This window comes from Paramisgurnus dabryanus, chromosome 1 (genome assembly GCF_030506205.2).
Source record: "Paramisgurnus dabryanus chromosome 1, PD_genome_1.1, whole genome shotgun sequence".
Taxonomy (NCBI): domain Eukaryota; kingdom Metazoa; phylum Chordata; class Actinopteri; order Cypriniformes; family Cobitidae; genus Paramisgurnus; species Paramisgurnus dabryanus.
Window position 1 is genome coordinate 29,671,355 of NC_133337.1, and position 23,094 is coordinate 29,694,448.

Genomic DNA, 23,094 nt, shown 5'->3' on the forward strand with positions numbered 1-23,094 from the left:
TTTCCACTGTCTTGGGGTCTGATGTGTTACTCTGAAGATGCAGGAAGCACAATGCTTTTATCATGTGAACTAGGGATGCACCGATATCAAATTAAGACTTATTAAGACCAATAATATTGGACCCACTCACTTTTTCTCTAATTTGTGTACACTTGTCAGAGCGCCGTTAGTGAAATCCATTCCACTTGAGGAATGCCCTAATAAATCAAATCTCCATTTCGGGTTTCAGCTACAGCCTTGATTTCTACGCTGCTGCTTCTTCAAATACATTTCACTTGGCTTATTCTGAGTCCATATAATTTAAACTCCATTTCGTATTTTGACCAAATTCACCCCTACAGTATGTACTCCCACGACATGCCTAGGTTAACTTTTAGGCTATAAAAGAAACTGGCTAATTAAAAGGCACCAGAATACAAGGACATGTTTTGTTATCCTCACGCTGAGGTCGCATTTGAGCGCTGTCTGAAGGCTTGACATGCAGATTTCTGGGCACTGACTTTACTGTTGATTTGCGCAGTCATGCACACACACTAAGGTAGCGAGCACACCAAAGCATTTACGCCGGCGGGTGTTTTCAATTGAAGCTTGCCACTTTTTCTGTGCCGAGACTTGAAAATGTTTCATGCCACTTCTTACTCGGCTGTCCAATCACATTGGAGAAGGGGCGGGACAAATATCACAACAACCAACCAGCGTATCATCCAACAACACAAAGTATCACAGCAACTAACGCGCTTAGCTGAAAAAAGCTGGCAAGCGCCTACAGTCGGCGTCCGCCTGCCATTTTCATACGCGTTTAACACCTTGGTATACACGCCCCCTTGATTTCTCATTAAACAGCATGTGAGCACTGCATTGAGATCCATTTCACGTCTTGTGCTTAAATATTTAAATTGGCAAGGCTTGAAAGCATGTTTAACTATGAACTTTTGTGATGATGACTGGGTTAAAAATTTATGCATTCATGCATAACTAAATAACGTGTTAAATTAACAGCACTACTCACAATGTCATCTACCAATACCGTTAGATACTGATTTTTTGTGCTTAACCGGGACTGATGAAGTTTTGATAGACAAGATTGCAAAAGATACGTTTTGAAGGTGCAGAAAGATCCAGGTAAGTTCGAAATGAAGGGAAATTCTCATTGGCTGACAGATGCCTTAATCATAGTGTGTTTCAACAAAAGCTACAATTTTCAGGGTTCCCACACCTTAGTTAACTTCAAATTCAAGAACCTTTCAAGGACTTTCCAGGTCCAATATCCTCAAATTCAAGAACTAAATGTGGGGACACATTTCAAGTGAGAGCAAGGTTACATCGTGTTACCTTTTAAGATACATTGTTACAGTTCCCTTTCGAGGGAACTCGCGCTGCGTCACTGCGGTGACACTTTGGGGACGCCTCCAGGGGTAAGTGCGTCTGAATGTGTATATCAAATTCAACCAATGATGAGGCTTAACGACAAAGACAGGGTGACGCGGGAGCCAGGAAGTATATCGCTATCTGAAATATCGCCAAAGACGGCATTACAGGGATGCAGGAAGTATGGCAAAGGAGACGCAGCGTCTCGTTCCCTTCTCAGAGAACAACAATTACATACGTAACCCGAGACGTTTTCATGTGTCAAACACAACTATCCAAAAAAGCATTTTGGTATGAATCAACATTTGCATCCAGAAGATATTTAGCACAAAACACTTTGAAATCAAATGATTCAATGGCGACATTGGTGCATTACATTACAAACTAAAAAGTCTTGAGTATGGGGTCATGTGTGATTGTCTCTTACCATGTTCGGGGCCTTTAAGAGCCAGCCTTGTTTGGTGGTGGGGCAAAATCTCCATTTTGACATGTTCTGAAGCGCTAGCTAGCAGCTGGGTGGCTTCGGCCAGTGTGCAATACTCCATACTCGTGCCATCCACCGATAAGATGTGATCGCCCGCGTGCAGCGCGCCACACCTGCAAAGAGTGACACCACTTCCTGTTTGGTCAACTCTAAAAGCAATTCACTTCAAACAATATGCACTTCCAAAATGTAATTTTCCCAAACGCTGTAGGAGCACATGCACTTATCTTCATGAATATTAATTATCTGAGATTTATTAATAATTCCTCCCAATATTTCTCCCAAAATGCAAACTCCGGAATTATCGCAAGTGCAAATCTGCTCCGATGGAAAACTTTTCACTTGCTCAGCAATCCACCACCTCTTTTATTGTTCTGCCGAAGGCATGAAGGCTAGATGAGTTATTGAATTTCTATAATTAGTTGCTAAGCTTTATGCATTACAAACTTTTGAAAATTTCACAAGCAGCCATCAGGTACATTTCTCTCCGCTCAACACATTGATTGGCCTGGCAGAACAATGGACAAGTGATGAGTGATGACTTCATGTAAAATCAAAACGATCGCCGCATTTTGCATTAGGGAAATGTCTTGGCTGTAATTACCTATCGGCGATGCTGGCTGGTTTGACCTTATCGATGATGATGACCTGCTTGTTGCAGTACATGGAGGTAGAGAGAGCCAGACCTAAACTGGAGCCCATGGACTTGGCCACTTCCACAAGCAGCGGGCCGGATGCCGTGGCTACAGAATCTGCAGTGGAGAGACAAGAATACATTAAGCAAACACTTATATTGACGCAAACAAGGGAGAGTGGATGCTTTTTTGACTGTTATATGAACATGCAGTTTCATAATGGGCATCCTAAAGGACCTGATCATCCCATATATGCCCGCAGGCTCACAGAAGAAGTGCGTCACGTCCACTCTCCGTCTGTTTTAAGTGCCGATTTTACCTGACAAATTTTGCACGTTACAAAGAGAAATAGCTCCCGCTGTTGCGCGTGAAACAGACAGGATGAGCAGTCGGTCTTTAGTTAGAGCAGGCGTACAGCTGTCGGCTGTCAGGTGTGTCAGCTTCCTCGCAGTATTCACAGTAAACACAGTTACTGCCAACACAATATGCCACGGTACGGGAAAACTCCAGCAGTCGCCCGACAGGTATCCACTGTACCCGCTTAACAACAAGCAGGAAACAAAAAAGCACTCGTGTTTATAAAAAGGCACTTGCGGAGAAGTCAAACCTGCGGTGATGTGTTTAAAATGTTAAGTGTGCTGTGAAACATACGATATAAATTGCATAGGAGGTTATACTGTGGCCGAGTTTGCAGATGATAAATGAGAATTAAAAGACGACAGCCATAGATGAAAAGCAAACCCCATTTTCCGGCCCCTGATTTTAACCTTCCTGATAAACCCACCTGACACAAGCTACAAAGGGAGGGACGGGGTGTCTATTAATAAAGCTAGGGGTGGGGAAATTGTTTAATCACGAACAAGCCATCCGGGTGACAGTGGCTCTGTGATTAACGTGGCGCTGTTAAGCACTTCATGCCGAGTGCTCGAGCGAGGAGCTTTGCCGAACAGTAATGCGGCTGTGATTCGGAGGAGCACGTACTGTATAGCATCGATGGGAAAGAGGGGGCCTGGACAACAGTTGTAAATTGTGACGCACACCGAATGCATGTTTGGTCTCTGGTGGGTCTTTTTAATCATAGCCTTGTTAGTGCGGGAGAGTTTATGGGAAGAAAAGGAAAGCGGAAGGCAGAGACGGGAGAAAGACTTTTTAAATTGCTTGAGATTTGGAGAAAGCACAGTAGCCTATTTCTGACAGAAGTCAGGGCAGAATGATTTATCGACTACACGGCAGGCCTTAAAGCTGTCAGGTGTGCTTTCTGTGCCACTAGTGTAACCAAATGAAATTTCAAAATAATGATCGTTGAAATTGGTTTCCCGGACGGCGGGCAGCTACCAACGAGGGTCCCGCTCCCAAACTTGTAATGTTCGACGTGTCGGAAATTGTGACAGAGCAATGTCTTGAGGCACAGTGTTTACAGTTACAGCATATACATCTTATGAAGAATTTGACATACACTTGCTTAAATAGCACTACGAATATCACAGTGGGAATACAAAATACATTTTTGTTTATTCACGGTTAGTATCGGTAAGACCTACTGTAGAGGTCTTCTTAAATGTACCTGACCCAAAACGACCCAAATCACTTTTAACCCGGTTCCAATTCAGATTTTTTTAAAAGAAAGACCCAACCTGAGGCAAACCCAAGAAAATTTGGTCTGACCCAGTGGCAATTTTTTTACCCGATACCCGAATGTAAATAGCAACGAGGTATGTGTAGTCTGCAGGCACGAACCCACGAGTCAGACAGAAATAAACCCTGGTGGCCTTGCAACCAATTTGGCCCACTGCTCCATTTGTTTTTATTTGTAAACTGACAATGACACTAACGGTACGTTATTCGTTGCTGAACTGAATTGTGGATCCGTCGGTGCCGCATCACCATGGCAGAAGCTGAACATTTCTCAACTTTTCCAGTGGCAGCGCGTGCGTCAGCCAATCTGAATAACCTAGATAGCCAATCTAAATAACCTAGACAGAGTCAGCCAATTACGTTTATAAAAGACTGGAGCATGTGTTGCGGCCACTGTGATTGGCTGCTAGCCACGCTTCAGACCCATCCCATGTGAATGTATCGTAAGGTAACCGCTAAAATGTGCATTCAAAATTGATTGACAGGTCTGGCTCGATAAAAAATTAACCTACCGCCAGCCACACGATGTTGCAAACACTCTTGAGGGGTTGGAAAAGGACTCGATGCACACACAGTTCAGTTTTCTCGGGTCCGTTTCGATAAAAACTAGTGGTGCACAGATAAAAGCCGAAATAGACTTATAATACGTGGCCGATAACTATTCTGAATCGCACAGACGATAATATTCACAGCTATTTCATGTACTACGGCTTTTTATCAGTAAGTCCTTATCGATCAAATCACTAAATCATTGTTAGTTTGAGTTGTTTATAACATGCATTTGAAAAAGCGACACACTTCAAACATAATCTTTATACATATTCTTTATTATCATAAAAAAACCTGAAAAGGCTTGAAGAACAGCAATATAAATATATCCTTAAGCCATTTACTGGAGCTCCGTGTGTATGGTTCTTCGTATACAGCGCATATTGATTTTCTGCACGAGAGTGCCCCCTGGCTTTTGGATGTAACGGCATTTCACCGTAATTTATTGAGAAGCAGAGCTTCAACGGCTGATATATCGGTGCACCCCTAGTAAACCCGCTCGGATCTCTGGTTTTTGGATCTAAGTGGACCTGTGAAGACCTCTAATGTACACCTTATGAAAGTCTGCAATAATACCTTGTGGTCTATGCATATAAATGTCTCTTCTATCTGCACTAATATGTCATTACTGTAAACCTGCTTTGCGACAATGCAAAATTGTGAAAAGCGCAATATAGAAATACATTTGAAATAAATTTTAGTCGTCTTTGCACACAGTATTAAGTTTACATTTATGCATTATACAGATGCTTTTTTGCAAAGTGACTCACAGTTTATTCATTGTTATGCAATGCTTTATGCTAAGGAGAGGCACAGAAACACTTTTGGATAATAATGTGGGGTACAAGAAACTATATCAGCATAACATCAATGTCCAAAAACACAGCTGGATGGGGATTGTTAGCATTTAACGTCATCTACTACACAGCTGAGGGGTGTGTTAGTGCAGTGAAGCAGCCTTATCCTGAGATTTCCACAGAGCAACACGGCAGAAAACTCTATCACTTCTGGGTCAAAGCTTAACAAAGACATCAGGGAGAGATGAGTTTCACTACAAACCTTTATCCTCCCTGAATTTCCTTTTTCATTCATTTCATGCACTGCATGTTTACCCTGACATTAAGAAATACAATATTTCTGAGTTTGAGCAAATGATATGATTGCCTGATGCTTTTTTAAATGCTAAAATGTTCGCTGAGGCAATTTCTCTTTTCCAGAACCTGCAGAAGTAGGCTGCCTATGGAGGGAGCATTTAAAGAGATCATTAGTGCTACTGAGACGCAAAGCCTCTTTCAGAAGGCAGAACTGCATGTAGCGTTTGTGGTAAAACAATACCAGAACACATTTATTGTTTCCAACTCTTTCAAAACTATCTTTTCGCCCATCTCTAGCTGTCTGTCTGTCAGCCCTGCATCTGTCTGTCTATCTGTCTGACAGTCTGCTGTCTGTCGTTCTATCCATCCGTCTGTCCGTCTGTATGTCTGTCCACCCCATCCGTCTATTCATTCATCCATCCTTCTATCTCTATTTGTGACCCGTCACGGAAACCAGGGACTCAAGTCGGCAGCACAAGTTTCGAGAAAATGAGAAACAAAGTTTTTTTTTCGAAATTTGTGATTTTCGTTTTATTGCAGAATCTGTTAGTTGAGATCACGAAGAAGCCTCTCCATGTTTGAGATAGCAGTTTTTGTATATTTAAAAGCGTACATTTTGCGGTTAAAATAGGCTTGTTTTTCCGGAGATTCTAGCGTGCAGCGGGGGGCGTCATTGTCTGTGTGTATATTTACATACTGTATAAGCTTGTGTTTTCGCCTCCGCCCCCAAAGGGAACAGCGTGACTACTAAATAAGGATAGTTCGCCCAAAAATGAAAATAATGTAAGTAATGACTCACCCTTATGTCGTTCTAAACTCGGAAGACCTCCGTTCATCTTCGGAACACAGTTTAAGATGTTTTATCGTTAGATTTAGTCCGAGAGCTTTCCCCTTCATTGAAAATCTATGTATGGTTTCCATGTACAGAAAGTTAATAAAAACATCATCAAAGTAGTCCATGTGACATCAGTGGGTCAGTAAGATTGTGTTGATGCATCGAAAATACAGTTTGGTCCAAAAATAGCAGAATTACGACTTTATTCAGCATTGTCTTCTCTTCCGGCTGCTCGAGCGTGAAGTCACGTGACTGTAGTGACGCGCTGCCCTGTTCCTCAGATATGTTTGCCAAGTTTTTTTTTTTTTTTCAAACTTATAGCCTGCGTCTCCCCAGACTGTAAAGCTCGGGCGCACAAAACAAAAGAAAAATAAAAGAAGCTGGGGCGGAACAAATAACAGTCAGCCGCATCGTACGTCAGCCGCGTCACTGACTTTATGCGGTGCCGCAGTAGGATGACGTCAAAGTACCGCGAGAGCTCTTCAAGAAATCTTACGGAGTAGTTTAATTTCGACTCGCTCTCGCGGTACTTTGACGTCATCTGTATGTCAGTTCTTGCAGCGCAGCATGAGTCCAAACACACAGAAGTTACACAGATATCGTTGTATTCTTCATATAATTGGCTACATGTTTTGTCTATCAATATTTTCCATGAAGTCATTGGCTGATGGAGGAACGAGCGAGCCATTGGTAACCTCTCTAAAGGATGTCACGTTTTCGACGGCGCTGTTTGGATGATCTATTATACTACTTCCCTATTTTAAATACAAACTTTGAAGGCCGGTTCATGTGTTTAACGGAGTGTAAGCTCATATACCCTTACATGTTACGATTTAAATAGTCTTCAGATTATATATTATATTGTATTACCAGACATTCATGCGAAATCTGATGTAAACAATCTATATTTCACGGATTATACGCATTTTTGGACAAATATGGTCATTGGATAATCTGAAACAGACTGGATTCGACTTGTGATCCCCACAAAGGTAAAAGAGTCATGTTTATTTTTGCGGGTTGTCATTTGGTCATAAAATACTACATATGATGCTAGAACATCTCAAAAAGGGTTTTACAGGGGGCATGGCTTAGCTAAATGAGATGTAAATGAGCCCTATTGTCTCCCCCAGCTGAAAAGAAGAGTCCCTTTCGTCTCGATTTTCTCGGTTTGAGTATTTCTGAGTTCCTATATTCAAATGGCCACAACTTCTCCAAATCTTATCAGATTTCCATGTGTTACACATCGTTGGAAAGCTTAGAAACTGCACTTTCAGAATCTGTGAATAACTCAAAATGCCCAGATCCGACTTGTGTCCCTACTTTCCGTGACTGGTCACATTTGTCTGTCTGTCAGTCCTCCGTCTGTCTGTCGTTCTATCTGTCCATCCATCTGTCCATCCATCCATCCATCTATCTTTTGATCTATCTATCGATCGATCTATCTATCTATCTATCTGTCTGTCTGTCTGTCTACATGTCTGTCCGTCCATCCATCTATTTGTATGTCTGTCCGTCCATCCATCCTTCTATCTCTATCTGTCTGTCTATCAGTCCTCCGTCTGTCTGTCTTTCTATCTGTCCATCCATCCATCAATCCATCCATCCATCCATCCATCCATCCATCTATCTTTTGATCTATCTATCTTTCTGTCTGTCTGTCTACATGTCTGTCCATCCATCCATCTATTTGTCTGTCTGTCCGTCCATCCGTCTATTTATCCATCCTTCTATCTCTATCTGTCTGTCTATCAGTCCTCCCTCTGTCTGTCGTTCTATCTGTGCATCCATCCATCCATCCATCTATCTTTTGATCTATCTATTGATCTATCTTTCTGTCTGTCTACATGTCTGTCCCTCCATCCATATATTTGTCTGTCTGTCCGTCCATCCGTCTATTTATCCATCCTTCTATCTCTATTTGTCTGTCTGTCAGTCCTCCGTCTGTCTGTCGTTCTATCTGTCCATCCATCCATCCATCCATCTATCTTTTGATCTATCTATCGATCTATCTATCTATCTGTCTGTCTGTCTACATGTCTGTCTGTCCATCCATCTATTTGTATGTCTGTCCGTCCATCCGTCTATTCATCCATCCTTCTATCTTTATCTGTCTGTCTGTCAGTCCTCCGTCTGTCTGCCTTTCTATCTGTCCATCCATCCATCCATCCATCCATCTATCTTTTGATCTATCTATCGATCTATCTTTCTGTCTGTCTGTCTGTCTACATGTCTGTCCCTCCATCCATCTATTTGTCTGTCTGTCCGTCCATCCGTCTATTTATGCATCCTTCTATCTCTATTTGTCTGTCTGTCAGTCCTCCGTCTGTCTGTCGTTCTATCTGTCCATCCATCCATCTATCTTTTGATCTATCTATCGATCTATCTATCTGTCTGTCTGTCTGTCTACATGTCTGTCTGTCCATCCATCTATTTGTCTGTCTATCCGTCCATCCGTCTATTCATCCATCCTTCCATCTCTATCTGTCTGTCTGTCAGTCCTCCGTCTGTCTGTCTTTCTATCTGTCCATCTCTCCACCAATTCATCCATCTATCTGTCCATCCATCCGTCCCTCCATCCATCCATCCATCTATCTGTCTGTCTGTCACCCATCCATCTATCCATCTGTATGTCTGTCTACATGTCTGTCCGTTCGTTCGTCCATCCATCTGTTTAATCATCCATCCTTCTATCTCTATCTGTCTGTCTGTCAGTCCTCCGTCTGTCTGTCGTTCTATCTGTCCATCCATCCATCCATCCATCCATCCATCCATCCATCCATCTATCAATTGATCTATCTGTCTGTCTGTCTGTCTGTCTACATGTCTGTCTGTCCATCCATCTATTTGTCTGTCTGTCCGCCCATCCATATATTCATCCATCCTTCTATGTCTATCTATCTGTCTGTCAGTCCTCCTTTTATCTATCTTTCTATCTGTCCATCTATCCGCCAATTCATCCATCCAATCCATCTATCTCTATCTGTCCATCCATCCGTCCCTCCATCCATCCATCCATGTATCTATCTGTCTATCTGTCGCTCATCCATCCATGTATCTATCTGTCTATCTGTCGCTCATCCATCCATCCATCCGTCTGTCTACCTGTCTGTCTAAATGTCTGTCCATCCATCCATCTATTTGTCTGTCTGTCCGTCCGTCCGTCCATCCGTTTATTCATCCATCCTTCTATCTCTATCTGTCGGTCTGTCAGTCCTCAATCCGTCTGTCTTTCTATCTGTCCATCTATCCACCAATTCATCCATCCATCTATCTCTATCTGTCCATCCGTCCCTCCATCCATCCATCTTTCTATCTGTCCATCTATCCGCCAATCCAGCCATCTATCTCTATCTGTGCGTCTGTCCATCCATCAGTCTATCTATCTATCTGTCTGTCTGTCTGTCGCCCGCCCATCCATCCATCCATCCATCCGTCTGTCTACATGTCTGTCCGTCCGTCCGTTTGTCTATCTGTCTGTTCGTCTTTTTGTCAATCTGTATGTCCATTTTTGTCTTTTTATCTGTCTGTACATCCGTCCATTTGTCCTTCTATCTGTCTGTCCGTCCTTCCCTTTGTCTATCTATCTGTTTGTCTGTCTTTCTATCAGTCTGTCTGTTTGCCTGTCTATCCACCTGTTTATAAAATGGAAAAGTAAAAGCATTGCTTCAAAAGAGCATTGATAGCTACAAATATTGACAATTAAAAAATGTGTTAAAATAATTCACATTTATTTCACGCAATATTTGTGTATTATATTTTTCTACTCTTGTGTTGCATCTCAAACAAAACGAATACAAGTATCAAAATGACTGCAAGTATCTGGGGGTGTGATTAGTTGAAAAAGGGGCGTGTCCTTACCCATAACTGACACGTCATACTCGATAAGGAGAGTGGCTTCCTGACCGCACTGTTTGAGAATGCTCATGGCCTCGGCGTGAGGTGCTCCATGCAAGCGAATCCCATCGATGCTGAGCAGCCTGTCGCCGGGTTTAATGGTACCTTCCCTGCAAAAGAAAACAAAACAATAAGACTCAACAGCACAGAAGACTTGTGCAGTTTACGAGATGATTGTGCGTTTTCCTTTTGTTTGTTTGTAACAATAATCGTTTGAAATGCCAACAATGGCTTTACAACGCGTACACAGAAAAACTCTGATCATTCCCTCATCTCTCATCTCTGACTGAGTAATGTCTGCATTTTAGCACATAAGAGACATTAAACAACCACAGTAATTCCTGAACAATTAAGACCAGGCACATTCCTGAAGCTCAAAGCATAAAAATACAATCAGACACCATTTCAGGCATTTTAAGAATGTTTGAATCTCAGGGTGTCTGGAACTTAAGCTTATTCAGATACAAACAGCCACATACTGAATGAAATCACCCGTTCCAGTCTGAGATTGCAGAATATGAGGGGTTCAGTCAACACCAAATTGCAGCGGTGGAAACACAACATGATATTTACTCGAAAGTGGGAGCCATGCCATCGAACAAAATAAATGAGAATGCGGTTTCGGTAAGAAATAGAATGACCAAATGTGCCAAATGAATATTGATAAGGGTCGAGAGATAGGTGATAGAGAAAGGCCCGGAGCGTAACTAGGGTAACAGCGGTTTGGTTCAGACCTGAAAGTGAGTAAAATATCACGTCCATCCATTTGCAATTCCCGAGCAAACATTGATGAGAGTAAAGTATTCTGATGTATTCCAAGTCTGAATATGAGGTCTGACTGGTCAACACTATTTTCATTAAGCAATTGAAAATTCACATTCGAAAACACAGCAATGGGATCGCTCGATCAATGCCGAACTTGACACCATAAAAGTGTAATGCATGAGACAAAACATAGTACACACATGTACATGAGTTCAATAAACTACTCTAATGTAAAATGTTTCATATACAGTAAACAAAAACACTTGTTCTTTGTAATAAACAATTTTAAAAGCTAATATATAGTTATAGACTATACTCCCATATAGGGCTGTAGAATATAGAAGAAAATTGTATTATGCGATAACTTGCTAAATGATATTACTTATGCTGCATACACAACAAATGTAATGCATCGCGTTCCTTGCTCTAGAAAACTCGCAGGATTTAACTTTGCATTATGCGAATTTTTCGCTTAAGTTGAATATTTTCTCCGCCCGTTTCGCGTCATTTGCATCGCCCCCGCTGCTTTACGTCTATTCGCATCTCTGCATTGACTTTGTATGTATTCTACTCGCGCAAATCGCTTAATTCACTTTGGTGTGTATGTCCCATTAGTTTTGTAATAAACAGCCTTACAAACGTATACTTGTGATTATTTAAGTTTGACTATACTGCCATCTAGGGCTGTACAATATAAAAAAAGTATTATGCGATAACTCGCTAAAGCATGCGAGAAACTATATTACTTATGATGCATACACAACAAATGTAAAGCATCGCTTTCCTTGCTCTAGAAAACTCGCAGGATTGAACTTTGTGTTATGCAAATTTTTCGCTTAAGTTGAATATTTTCTCCGCCCGTTTCGCGTCATTTGCATCGCCCACGCTGCTTTACATCTATTCGCATCTCTGCATTGACTTTGTATGTATTCTACTAGCGCAAATCGCTGAATTCACGTTTGCTGTGTATGTCCCATTAGTTTTTGTAATAAACAGCCTTACAAACGTATACTTGTGATTATTTAAGTTTGACTATACTGCCATCTAGGGCTGTACAATATATTAAAAAAATTATTATGCGATAACTCGCTAAAGAATGCGAGAAACTATATTACTTATGCTGCATACACAACATATGTAAAGCATCGCGTTCCTTGCTCTAGAAAACTTGCAGGATTTAACTTTGTAGTATGCAAATTATTCGCTTAAATTGAATATTTTCAACTTGCGCATATACGCGTTTGAGGCGAGTAGCACATTTTCGTGGCGAATACGCCACTCGTTTGCATCGCCCTCGCTGCTTTACGTCTATTTGCAACTCTGCATTGACTTTGTATGCATTCTACTCACGCAAATCGTTTAATTCACGTTTGGTGTTTATGTCCCATTAGTTTTTATAATAAACAACTTTGCAAACGTATACTTATGATTATTTAAGTTTGACTACACTACCATATATGGCTGTACGATACAGAAGAAAAATGCATTATGCGATAACTTGCTAAATGATGCGAAAAACTATATTACTTATGCTGCGTACACAACAAATGCAATGCATTGTGTTCCTCGCTCGAGAAAACTTGCGGGATTTAACTATGTGTTATGCACATTGTTTGCTTGAGTTGAATATTTACAACTTGCGTGAATACAGGTACGCGTTTGGGGTAAATAGCGCGTTTTCGCATCAATCGCGCCACCCGTTTCACACCATTTGCATTGCCCCCGCGGGTTCACGCCTAATCGCTGTATTAACGTTTGGTGTGTATATCCCATTCGTTTTTGTAATAAACAGCTTTGCAAACGTATACATCTGATTGTTTACGTGTTTGAGGCAATTAGCCATTTTTGCCTGTTTCGTGTTATTTGCATTGCCCCCGCTGCTGTACGTCTATTCGCATCTCTGCATTGTCTTTGTATGTATTCTACTTGTACGATTGTTAAATTCACGTTTTTTGGTGTTCCCCCCTATTAGTTTTTGTAATAAACAGCTTTACAAATGTATCCTTGTGATTATTTAAGTTTGACTATACTGCCATCTAGGGCTGTACAATACAGAAGAAAAATGCATTATGCGATTAACTTACAAAATGATGCGAGAAACTGTTTTACTTATGCTGCATACACAACAAATGTAAACATCCCGTCCTCGGCCTAGAAAACTCGCAGGATTTAACTTTGTGTTATGCACATTTTTCGCTTGAGGTGAATATTTTCAACTTGCACGAAGACGCGTTTGAGGCGAATTGTGCGGTTGAGGCGAATGGCGCGGTTGAGGCGAATGGCGCGGTTGAGGCGAATGGCGCGGTTGAGGCGAATGGCGCGGTTGAGGCGAATGGCGCGGTTGAGGCGAATGGCGCGTTTGCGCAGTACCTGTTTCGCTCGTACTTCAAATGACGCATTGCCCCCGCAGGTTTGTCTCTATTCGCGTCTCTGCATTGACTTTTTATGTATTTTACTCGAGCAAATTGTTAAATTCATGTTTGGTGTTCCCCCTATTAGTTTACTTGTGATTATTTAAGTTTGACTATACTTAGGGCTGATGTGATAACTTGCTGAATGATGCGAAAAAACAATATGCATTACGAAAATGATTCATGAAATCAATTTAAACCTATTAAAATATGGTTAAATACATACAATAACAAACATACATGTTTCACATTCGTTCTGATCACTGATCATCTTTCATAAGATTATACATAACAATTACATTTATTCAGTTAATGCAAACTAGTTCGCCGTATGCACGTTTATTGCATTTTGATCATTATTTGATATTGCGTAGCCATACTTCCAACTAAGATCATTTTTGGTCTAGCAGTGCATGGATCTTTTGTGGAGAAGATTATTGGAAAAAAAGAGACTGAACCAAGTGGAAAAAATAAATAAATCCAAGATGGTGGATGCGTAGAGAGAAATTGTAATTACATTATATTCAGGACTGAAAAATATTGAGGGAAAAATAATTGGGTTATTTTATCACAACAAGGCAGCTCATAAGGTTTTGGAAAAGAGGCGTAATGTCAGTGTTATTGAATCCTGCTTACTTCAGGACAATCTCACCTGTCAGCTGGACCGCCGGGTCTGATGGTTGTTATGGTAACTGGTCGAGATTTGTTCCTGTCTTCATGGGCACCTCCTATTACATAAAAACAATCATTCTGATACATTACAATTCATACATTTGCACATTTATATTAAAATTTTTATTCAAACATACGTTTAGTGTAACAGGTAAATCACACACTGTACTGTAGCTCCAAATACTTACTGTGGCTCACAGATGTATTTCCATACACGAATGCAAGATCATGCATTTTAAAAGCCACGCTTTGCTGTAAAATTGCTTATAGTCGCATTCACAAACGGTAGAATGTTTCATCTCAAAGATGAAAAGAAAGTCCTTAAAACGCCTCTTTGATTCATTTCGAGAAAATATGAGAAAAATGGCCACGCTAACCAAGACCTTGACAGGGAACATTTTCTCTCTTCAAAAGACTTCCTACCGTGATGGATCTGGAAAATGGCCTCTTTCATTTTAATGAAGTCCAAAAATGCAGTTTGGTAAATATCTGGAAATTGAGCGTTAGTCGCGTGAATAAGAGCTCAATGGGTTCCTGTCTGCTTTGTCTTGCCGTGGACTTTGAGACATCTGAAGTCTGGAGAGACACCTACCTCTGATGACGAAACCGAATGTATTGCCTTCTTTATGTAGCGTCACCTCCACGTTTTTGAACATGACCCCTGAGCCCTGAACAGCTAAAGGAGGAAGGAAATAAAGATCAAAGTTCTGCCAACATTTCAATGGATGACCAGAACATCTAACCAAGCGTCAATTAAAATACAGTTCAGCTCTCACAGAGAGTATGAGGAAACTCTCATCTTTTATTTTATAGCAAAAACACATCAGCTTGGAAATCTCTCTCTATATATATAAACCTGGCAATATTTCCCACCTCCATGCCTGCTTATTATATTTTCTGTTTCTAAATATATTTGTATGCACTAGCCTTATTTGCAGTTCGAATTATGCAGAGTTAACATTTACACATTTACATCTAGGGATTGAGGAGATGCCTTTATCCAAAGTAACTTACATTCAAAGTGACGTACAGTACTGTAAGAATTATTTATCAACCATAAGCCATCTTCTTCCTTATCAACATCCATCATTATAATAATATCAATGATCAAAACACAGACTAAAGTAAGTGATCACTTTTTTATGAGTCATTAATGTCATTAACTCTTTCGCCGCCATTAACGAGATATCTCGTCAATCAAGAGAAAACGCTTCCCTGCCAATGACGAGTATTTCCGGCTTTCCACAATACCGCTATTATCCACCAGGTGGCCCTTCAGCAACTTTTTAAACCCGGAAGTATTGCCCTATGGCAAGCGGCTGCATGTCCGTATCTGTTTTAAAGATCGCTCTGAATGGGATCTCGGTGAAGAGTCCGTCACAAAAATTTAATTATCTCAGCTTTTTGCTCAAAATGTGGTGTTTTTGCAGAAACCTACCCATATTCAAAAGCTGATTACAAAAGAACCACTGAAGGTAGGATGAAACGTTTTTTTTTTTTTTTTTTAAGCAGAGGGTCTGCTCTATATTGTATGTTTATATATTTAAAGAAGAACTTTTTCTGGAAGGCATTTAACTTTTGTGAAAATCATGAAAAACGCTGTCGCTGGCTGGCAACTTTTTTTTTAAATGCTGGCGGCAAAAGAGTTAATCTCATAAGTTTTATAAATACAATAACACAGCTTTATTTTCCAACAAAACCTGTATATAAATTGAAATATTAATTTGAGTTAAGATGATTATTATAAGATGTGACATATGTAGAAACCTGGCCTAAGACAATGATCAACTTTATCAGTGGTTCTCCCCTTTGTGTAGGATGCACCCCCCAAAAACTATTTATGACATAAAACTTGAATTTTAAATGATACAATATAGTGTTGTCGGTTGGTACAGATTCAGAATTTATGATAAAGTAATGTATTACCTAAAAATATCATAAAACTTGGGCCCCTTGGTATCATCTCAGCCCTCTTGCCCCCGGGTTTGGGAACCACTGAACTATATATTATTACAGTTTTACAAAAATCCTTGACTGTGATATAAGTATCTCTGGCAATGTGATATTTAGTAAAATTATAGATCGAATTTCACTCACAGACAGGCGGTAGCTCGTACTCCACCTCCAGCACGACCCTCTCCCCAACATTCTTCAATAGACTGATGATCTCATCATGACGAAATTTTGTCAGGTTGATCCCGTTCACAGATTTAATGTAGTCGCCCACGTTCAGCTGGTCGCTCCTGTAAAGAAACAATGAAATCAGTTACTGCAATCGATGAAGAAAATGTGATACATATACTGTAGAACGGTTGTCAGTGGTTGCTGCTTAAAGTTCATTGCATTTAGGGTTGTCGATAGCATTATGTTCCTATATTCACAATATACCATCGCCTCTCATATTACAGTCCTTAGATAAGAATACGAAATGAAAGTGATTACCATCAGTGCAAGGTTATGGGATTTCAACACTTTAAACATTTTTTTGCACTTACATTTTTAAGTATAATCAATTTAGATTAACAAGTCATTTCAAGTTAGACTTGAAGTATTGACTTATTTATGAGTGAAACGAAATAACAAACGATGACAAAAGTGGACGTTGCTTGTGTATTCCACTGAATGGAAACTAAAGAATGAAAAAAGGGAAAAGAATGAATGACAAAAATGGAGAGAAAAAGAAATGGAAAAAATGGGCAAGGAAAGTAGAGAGACACGAAGCCAGAGGTGGAGGCAGGTTGTGTGCTTTGATAGCTGATCTGAGCAGATAAAGAAAAGACTTTGTTCTTAGGAAACATCTTCAGAGAAGAAGACAGGCAGCTCCGGTCTCTGTCTCTCGCTTTGACACGCACAAACTCGCAGCTGAAAGCTCTTACGCTTTACAAGGCGGAGTAATTGTCAACAGTTTCTAGAGGAACGACTGTGATGTCAGGCATTCGTTTCAGCTTGTGAAAAATGATTAAGTGTCTTTGTGTCAATAAAGTACTTAGAGTGAAAAATTTCTATTTTAAAAATTGATTTACAAAACAACAGAATGAAAATGTGAATGATGTGAATGTGTGCTGATGTTAAGGTGTGTGGTTTACTATATAAATATGAATGACAGGCATATGCAGCCTTTGTTCTGTGAAATGGATCAGGATGTGTACTCTGAGGATTGTGGGTATGCGTGTTTCGCGGTGACATGGGTTAAAAATGAGCAAACAAAAGAAAGGTTCTGGCTGAAAGCAGTATTCATTAAATGGTTTTTAATGCACATATGACATGCAGAGACACTTTGTGTCTACACATTCAATACATACAATAAACTTCTACTGCTTTAATATAAATGTAATTTGCAATTACAACATTCATAACCAAGCCTCAATGCCGGGGTCACACTAGACTTTTCGTTTGGACTTTAATTTCATACTTATGCGAATGCGGCAGTCTGAAAACCAAAGTTCAAATTCTGTAAACTCTGACCTGCGAATTTGCATCACGTGAAGGTATGTGACCAGTATGAGATCGGCATGTCGCATATGTGACCTTTTCGTGAAATCCGAGATGAAGAAATTATGGTTGTGGCTAGAGGAGATACAGCAATGGACAAAATCTTGTGAAATCTCGCCGGATGAGCACTTTTTTTATTTCAATTCTACACCCAAACCGAACCCTAAACACAACATTTCACAAGATTAAGGCCATAGCTGTCACATTTACCCAGAACAACTGTTTCCATCCTAATCCTACCTCCAAACCTAACCCCAAACCCAACATTTCACAGGATTTAAGACCAAGCTTTATCCCCTCTAGCCAAAACCGCTGGTTTCATCCAAATCCTACCCTAAAACCAACATTTCACAGGATTTAGGCCATAGCTATATCCCATCTAGCCAGAACAACTGTTCTCATCCTAATCCCACCCCAAAGCCAACATTTCACTGGATTTAAGCCATAGCTGTATCCCATCTAGCCAAAACCCCAGTTTTCATTCTAATCCTACCCTAAAAGCAACATTTCACAGGATTTAGGCCATAACTGTATCCCATCTAGCCAAAACTGCCATTTTCATCCTAATCCTACCCTTAAACCTAACCCTAAACACATAATTTCACAAAATATAAGCCATAGCTTTCTCACATCTAGCAAAAATCGCCGTTTTCATCCTAATCCTACACCCAAACCAAACATTTCCCAGGATTTAGGCCATAGCTGTATCCCATGTAGCCAGAAGAACTGTTTTCATCCTAATCCTACCTCCAAACCTAACCCTAAACCCAACATTTCAACATTAAACCAAAGCTTTATCCCATCTAGCCAAAACCGCAGTTTTCATCCTAATCCCACCCCAAAGCCAACATTTCACAGGATTTAAGACATAGCTGTATCCCATCTAGCCAAAACCGCAGTTTTCATTCTAATCCTACCCTAAAAGCAACATTTCACAGGATTTAGGCCATAGCTGTATCCCATGTAGCCAGAAGAACTGTTTTCATCCTAATCCTACCTCCAAACCTAACCCCAAACCCAACATTTCAACATTAAACCAAAGCTTTATCCCATCTAGCCAAAACCGCAGTTTTCATCCTAATCCCACCCCAAAGCCAACATTTCACAGGATTTAAGACATAGCTGTATCCCATCTAGCCAAAACCGCAGTTTTCATCCACATCCTAACCTCAAACCAAAAATTTCACAGGATTTAGGCCATAGCTGTATCCAATCTCGCCTAACCCGCTATTTGCATCCTAATCCTACCCCCAAACCTAACCCTAAACCCAACATTTCACAAGATATAAGCCATAGCTTTATCCATCTAGTCAAAACCACAGTTTTCTTCCTAATCCCACCCTAAACCCAACATTTCACAGGATTTAGGCCATAGCTGTATCCCATCTAGCCAAAACTTTAGATTTCATCTTATCCTAACCCCAAACCTAACCCTAAACCCAACATTTCACAGGATTTAGGCCATAGCTGTATCCCATCTAGCCAAAACTTTAGATTCCATCTTATCCTAACCCCAAACCTAACCCTAAACCCAACATTTCACAGGATTTAGATAATAGCTGTATCCCATCTAGCCAAAACCGCTAATTTCTTCCTAATCTTACCGCTAAACCTAACCCTAAACCCAACATCTTGCAAGATTTAGGTGCTAGCTGTATCCCATCTAGACAAAACCAGGTATTATTAATAGTAGCGGTGTCATACAATCCCGTCTTGTTCAACACTGCTTTGAAATATTACAAAAAAGCTGCCTGAATGACAATGACGCTGCATACTGGAATTGATTATACATTTTAACAAATATTTTGAAAATTAGATCGTAAAGACAACGGCTTGCCGCCTGATGTGCATAACTGTGCATTTAAAATGTATTCTTTTAAATCGTGCTGTGATTTTACAAAAAACTGAAGTGCAAAACCAAACATGTTTCCTTTGTCTTCTATTGTTGAATCAATAGAAAGTCCCGTCCCAATCTTACACTATTGTTTAAGCAAGAAGTTCAATGTCAGACTACTTAAACAAGCACAGAATATTAAGCAAGAGTGCTGGCAGAAACTACATAGCTAATATTTATCTTCAAGTATTACATTAAGACAGAAGCTATTTTTAAGTAATGTTCCTTTGGAATACTGCTGATTACCGCAAGATTTAATTTCATCTTTGCATCTGCAAACACAAACAAAAACTGCATTTACATTAATGGATTAATAAACGCAAGTCTAGAGGCGAGACATTCCAGAAGACTTAAAAGCATAAATGTGAACCATCTAATACACATCTAATTTTTTTAATACAAATGATGATGATATCAACCTGTGAAGTTATATAAATTATCCTTTAATGGCCCATAAATCAATATTGTAAACTTTTTAGTTATGCAGTACTGACATCACAGTTGTGGGTGGCGTTTTGTGCAAAAACGATCATCATACATCAGTTTCCGGTGTGCTTGCATACCATATACAACATGCATAGTTGCCATGGTTACTGGTTTACATATTCATGACATGAGTACTGGATGCAACTTTGCATAGACTTTACATAAATACGGTGTTCCTGTGGCTCAATTGGTAGACCACTGTGTTAGCAATGCAAAGGTCATGGGTTTGAATCCCAGGCAACACAAATAGACATTTGATGAAACATACATTTGACTTTAGATAAAAGCATCTGCCAAATGCATAAACATTTCCAAATTTAAACGTTAGTATGCAATTCTTAATTATATAGTCCCCAAAAAATGTTTTCCCTTTTTCTATTGTCAGTGCTTTTATAAAAAACCTGATTTATGCAAACATTACGAACTTTTCAACACCACACACTCACCTGGCAGCAATGCCGCCCTGACGCAGGTTGGAGACGCGCGGTTTGCCGTCTTTGTCGATGCCTCCGGATACGGTCAGGCCTAGGGTGGTTCCTTCCTTCTTAATTAGCTCCACAGTGCTTGTGCCCTTAAATTCATCTGTAAAGAGGAAGGCAGGATGAGGATGAGGTGAGGTTGGCGAGGAAGAGCAGAGGCAGGAGATCAGAGGGTTACAGGAGCAGAGGAGGCCAGAGGATGCCATACCTCTCCTCTCACCTTAACGACTGCGATCGGGAGTCTCGGGCCTCTCTCTCTCTCTCTCACTTTATCTCTCTGTGCCTTGGCTGGTAATTACTTATACAGTAAACTGCAGAATGCTCTGTTTGTGTGTGTGTGTGTGTGTGTGTGTGTGTGTGTGTGTGTGTGTGTGTGTGTGTTACAGTAGACCGAAAGTGACTGTGACCACTCCTTTTATCTCTCTACTGGAAGAGCTCATCCAAAGATAAATACTGTCACCATTGACTTACCTCAAAGTTGTTACAAACATACGAGTGATTCTCGCAAAATTAGACTTATGAGGTGTCATGAAACATTTCAATAAAAAAAGTAAATGCTATCAAAATAAGAAGCATACAGTTACAAACATCTCTTCATGTATTATTTTGCGCATGATTTCAAATGACATCATACAAACCAATTTTGTTGTTTTTTCCACATTTAAGGGGGAAATTTTCATTACCGCAATGTGTCTATGACTGGATTTGGGTTCTTTGACATTAAATGTTTATAATAAAAAAATCTAAAAAATAAAAAGCTTCAGTGCATGTTATACTATAAACATTTACAGTAAAGAAACATGTGGTATTTGGTGATCTTTGGTAAATGTAAAGACAATAATAAGGAACATAAATGTGTCCAAGACCAATTTTCTCATCCTCCGCAACAATTTTCAATCATTGTTCAAGCCCTCAAGGAACTAACATTTAAAAAAAAAAATTGTTGGAAGGGACATAATTGACTGTGACACTAAAGATGGCTACCAGGTATTGTTATTTTTTCTCTCCGGATAAAAGTTAAAATTTTGTTTGTCATAGTACCTAGATAACTTTTAGTTCTCATTACCGAAACATGAGTTTGTAAATGCATATATTTAATGTAATATCATTTGCGGTAATGATCATTTTTGATAATGATAATCTAAAAAAATTAAATAATTCTTTAGGAAATATTTTTTAAATCCTCTAAAAATAATGGTTATAAATTGGCTTCAATGGCTTTAAAAAAAATTCTGATGCTGGACACCTTCTAAATCTGGATTTCGTAAGAATCACCCATACATGACTTTTCTTTTCTTTTTCCTTTACATGCATGAATCAAAAAAGTAAACAGCACTCAGTCATACAAGTAAAGTCAGTCCCTCCAGAAAAACGTGATTATGCGATCGCATGATTCAATGCACAATAAGCCAAAGTCGCATTTTTTAAATATGCCGCACTTTCGCGCCATAAATTGCAGATTTCATAATCCCCTCATTTTCGTTGCAAAACGTCATATATATCTTAGCAGAAAGTTGAAAAATGTTGCATTTACTTCACACATGAGCAGCTATGTCCCCTGTTGTCATGGGAATGTTAATCAAATTACGCGACGTAAACATCAATAAAAATCTGCAAAAGCTGCAAACAGTTTTGCAAGTTCACTCAGTTTTGGCAATTCATTGCATAAAATATCCCATCGCAATTTTTTTACATGCCGCAAGATCAAGGATTTTGCCTGCAACAATCACAAAAAACTCTTAAACTCTACAACACTTTTATTCTGTGTGAACTGTCCCTTTAAATGCCATCTTTCTTCACTTGTCTTTTTTTGCTCTTCTGCCTCCCGCTCTCTCACCCAGAATCGCTTGACAAGCAGACGCGTCTCTCTATTTCTCCCTCCTCGATCGACTAGCTGTCATTCAATCCCTCAGCGAGATCATCAAATTCACATTAAGCGTGACGCATATCTGCGCAAGCGGGACACCCTGATCTCTCTCTCTCACACACACACACAAGCTACTATCACTACGTCAGCTGCCGGAGTAGAAATAAAAATAAGAGATCTGTAATCCCCCACTGGAGGAAGGGAAGATGGATGTTTACATCCTCTCCCAGTTTTACCCGCTCCATCTTTTTCAGGAGGGTACCGCAGGATAAAGCATGGGGGGAATCTGAGCTCCAAAACCTCCTAAGGCTACTGACAGAACAGACACGCTGAGCTCCTCTCGGCAGGAGGATGGCAATAAAGTGACACGGGGTGAGAAAGATGAGGTTTTTATTCAGTATTGAAGGCTAGACTGAGAAACACTTGCTTTCTGGGTAAACACAAGGGATTGGTAGAAACCGAGTATAAGGAACTGTTAGAAATCATTGATCACTGAAACAAATCGATTGGGTAAACTTCAAAACATTTTCA

The 23,094-nt window shown here is 40.0% G+C and overlaps 1 protein-coding gene across 10 annotated transcripts in view; it reads right to left on the bottom strand.

Moving 5' to 3' along the window:
- Positions 1-23,094, bottom strand: part of grip1 (glutamate receptor interacting protein 1) — a 342,888-nt gene that overhangs the window by 70,203 nt on the left and 249,591 nt on the right. For 9 of the 10 annotated variants that reach the window (XM_065289844.2, XM_065289842.2, XM_065289839.2 and 6 more), the window contains exons 3-9: positions 20,664-20,799; positions 16,443-16,588; positions 14,938-15,021; positions 14,326-14,401; positions 10,462-10,607; positions 2,457-2,604; positions 1,796-1,965 (exon numbers count right to left, since the gene is read on the bottom strand). In XM_065289844.2, coding sequence (XP_065145916.1) covers positions 1,796-1,965; positions 2,457-2,604; positions 10,462-10,607; positions 14,326-14,401; positions 14,938-15,021; positions 16,443-16,588; positions 20,664-20,799 — 906 coding nt within the window. Of the gene's footprint in view, positions 1-1,795; positions 1,966-2,456; positions 2,605-10,461; positions 10,608-14,325; positions 14,402-14,533; positions 14,837-14,937; positions 15,022-16,442; positions 16,589-20,663; positions 20,800-23,094 lie in introns of those variants that run through there. The other variant, XM_065289847.2, reaches the window with a different exon arrangement.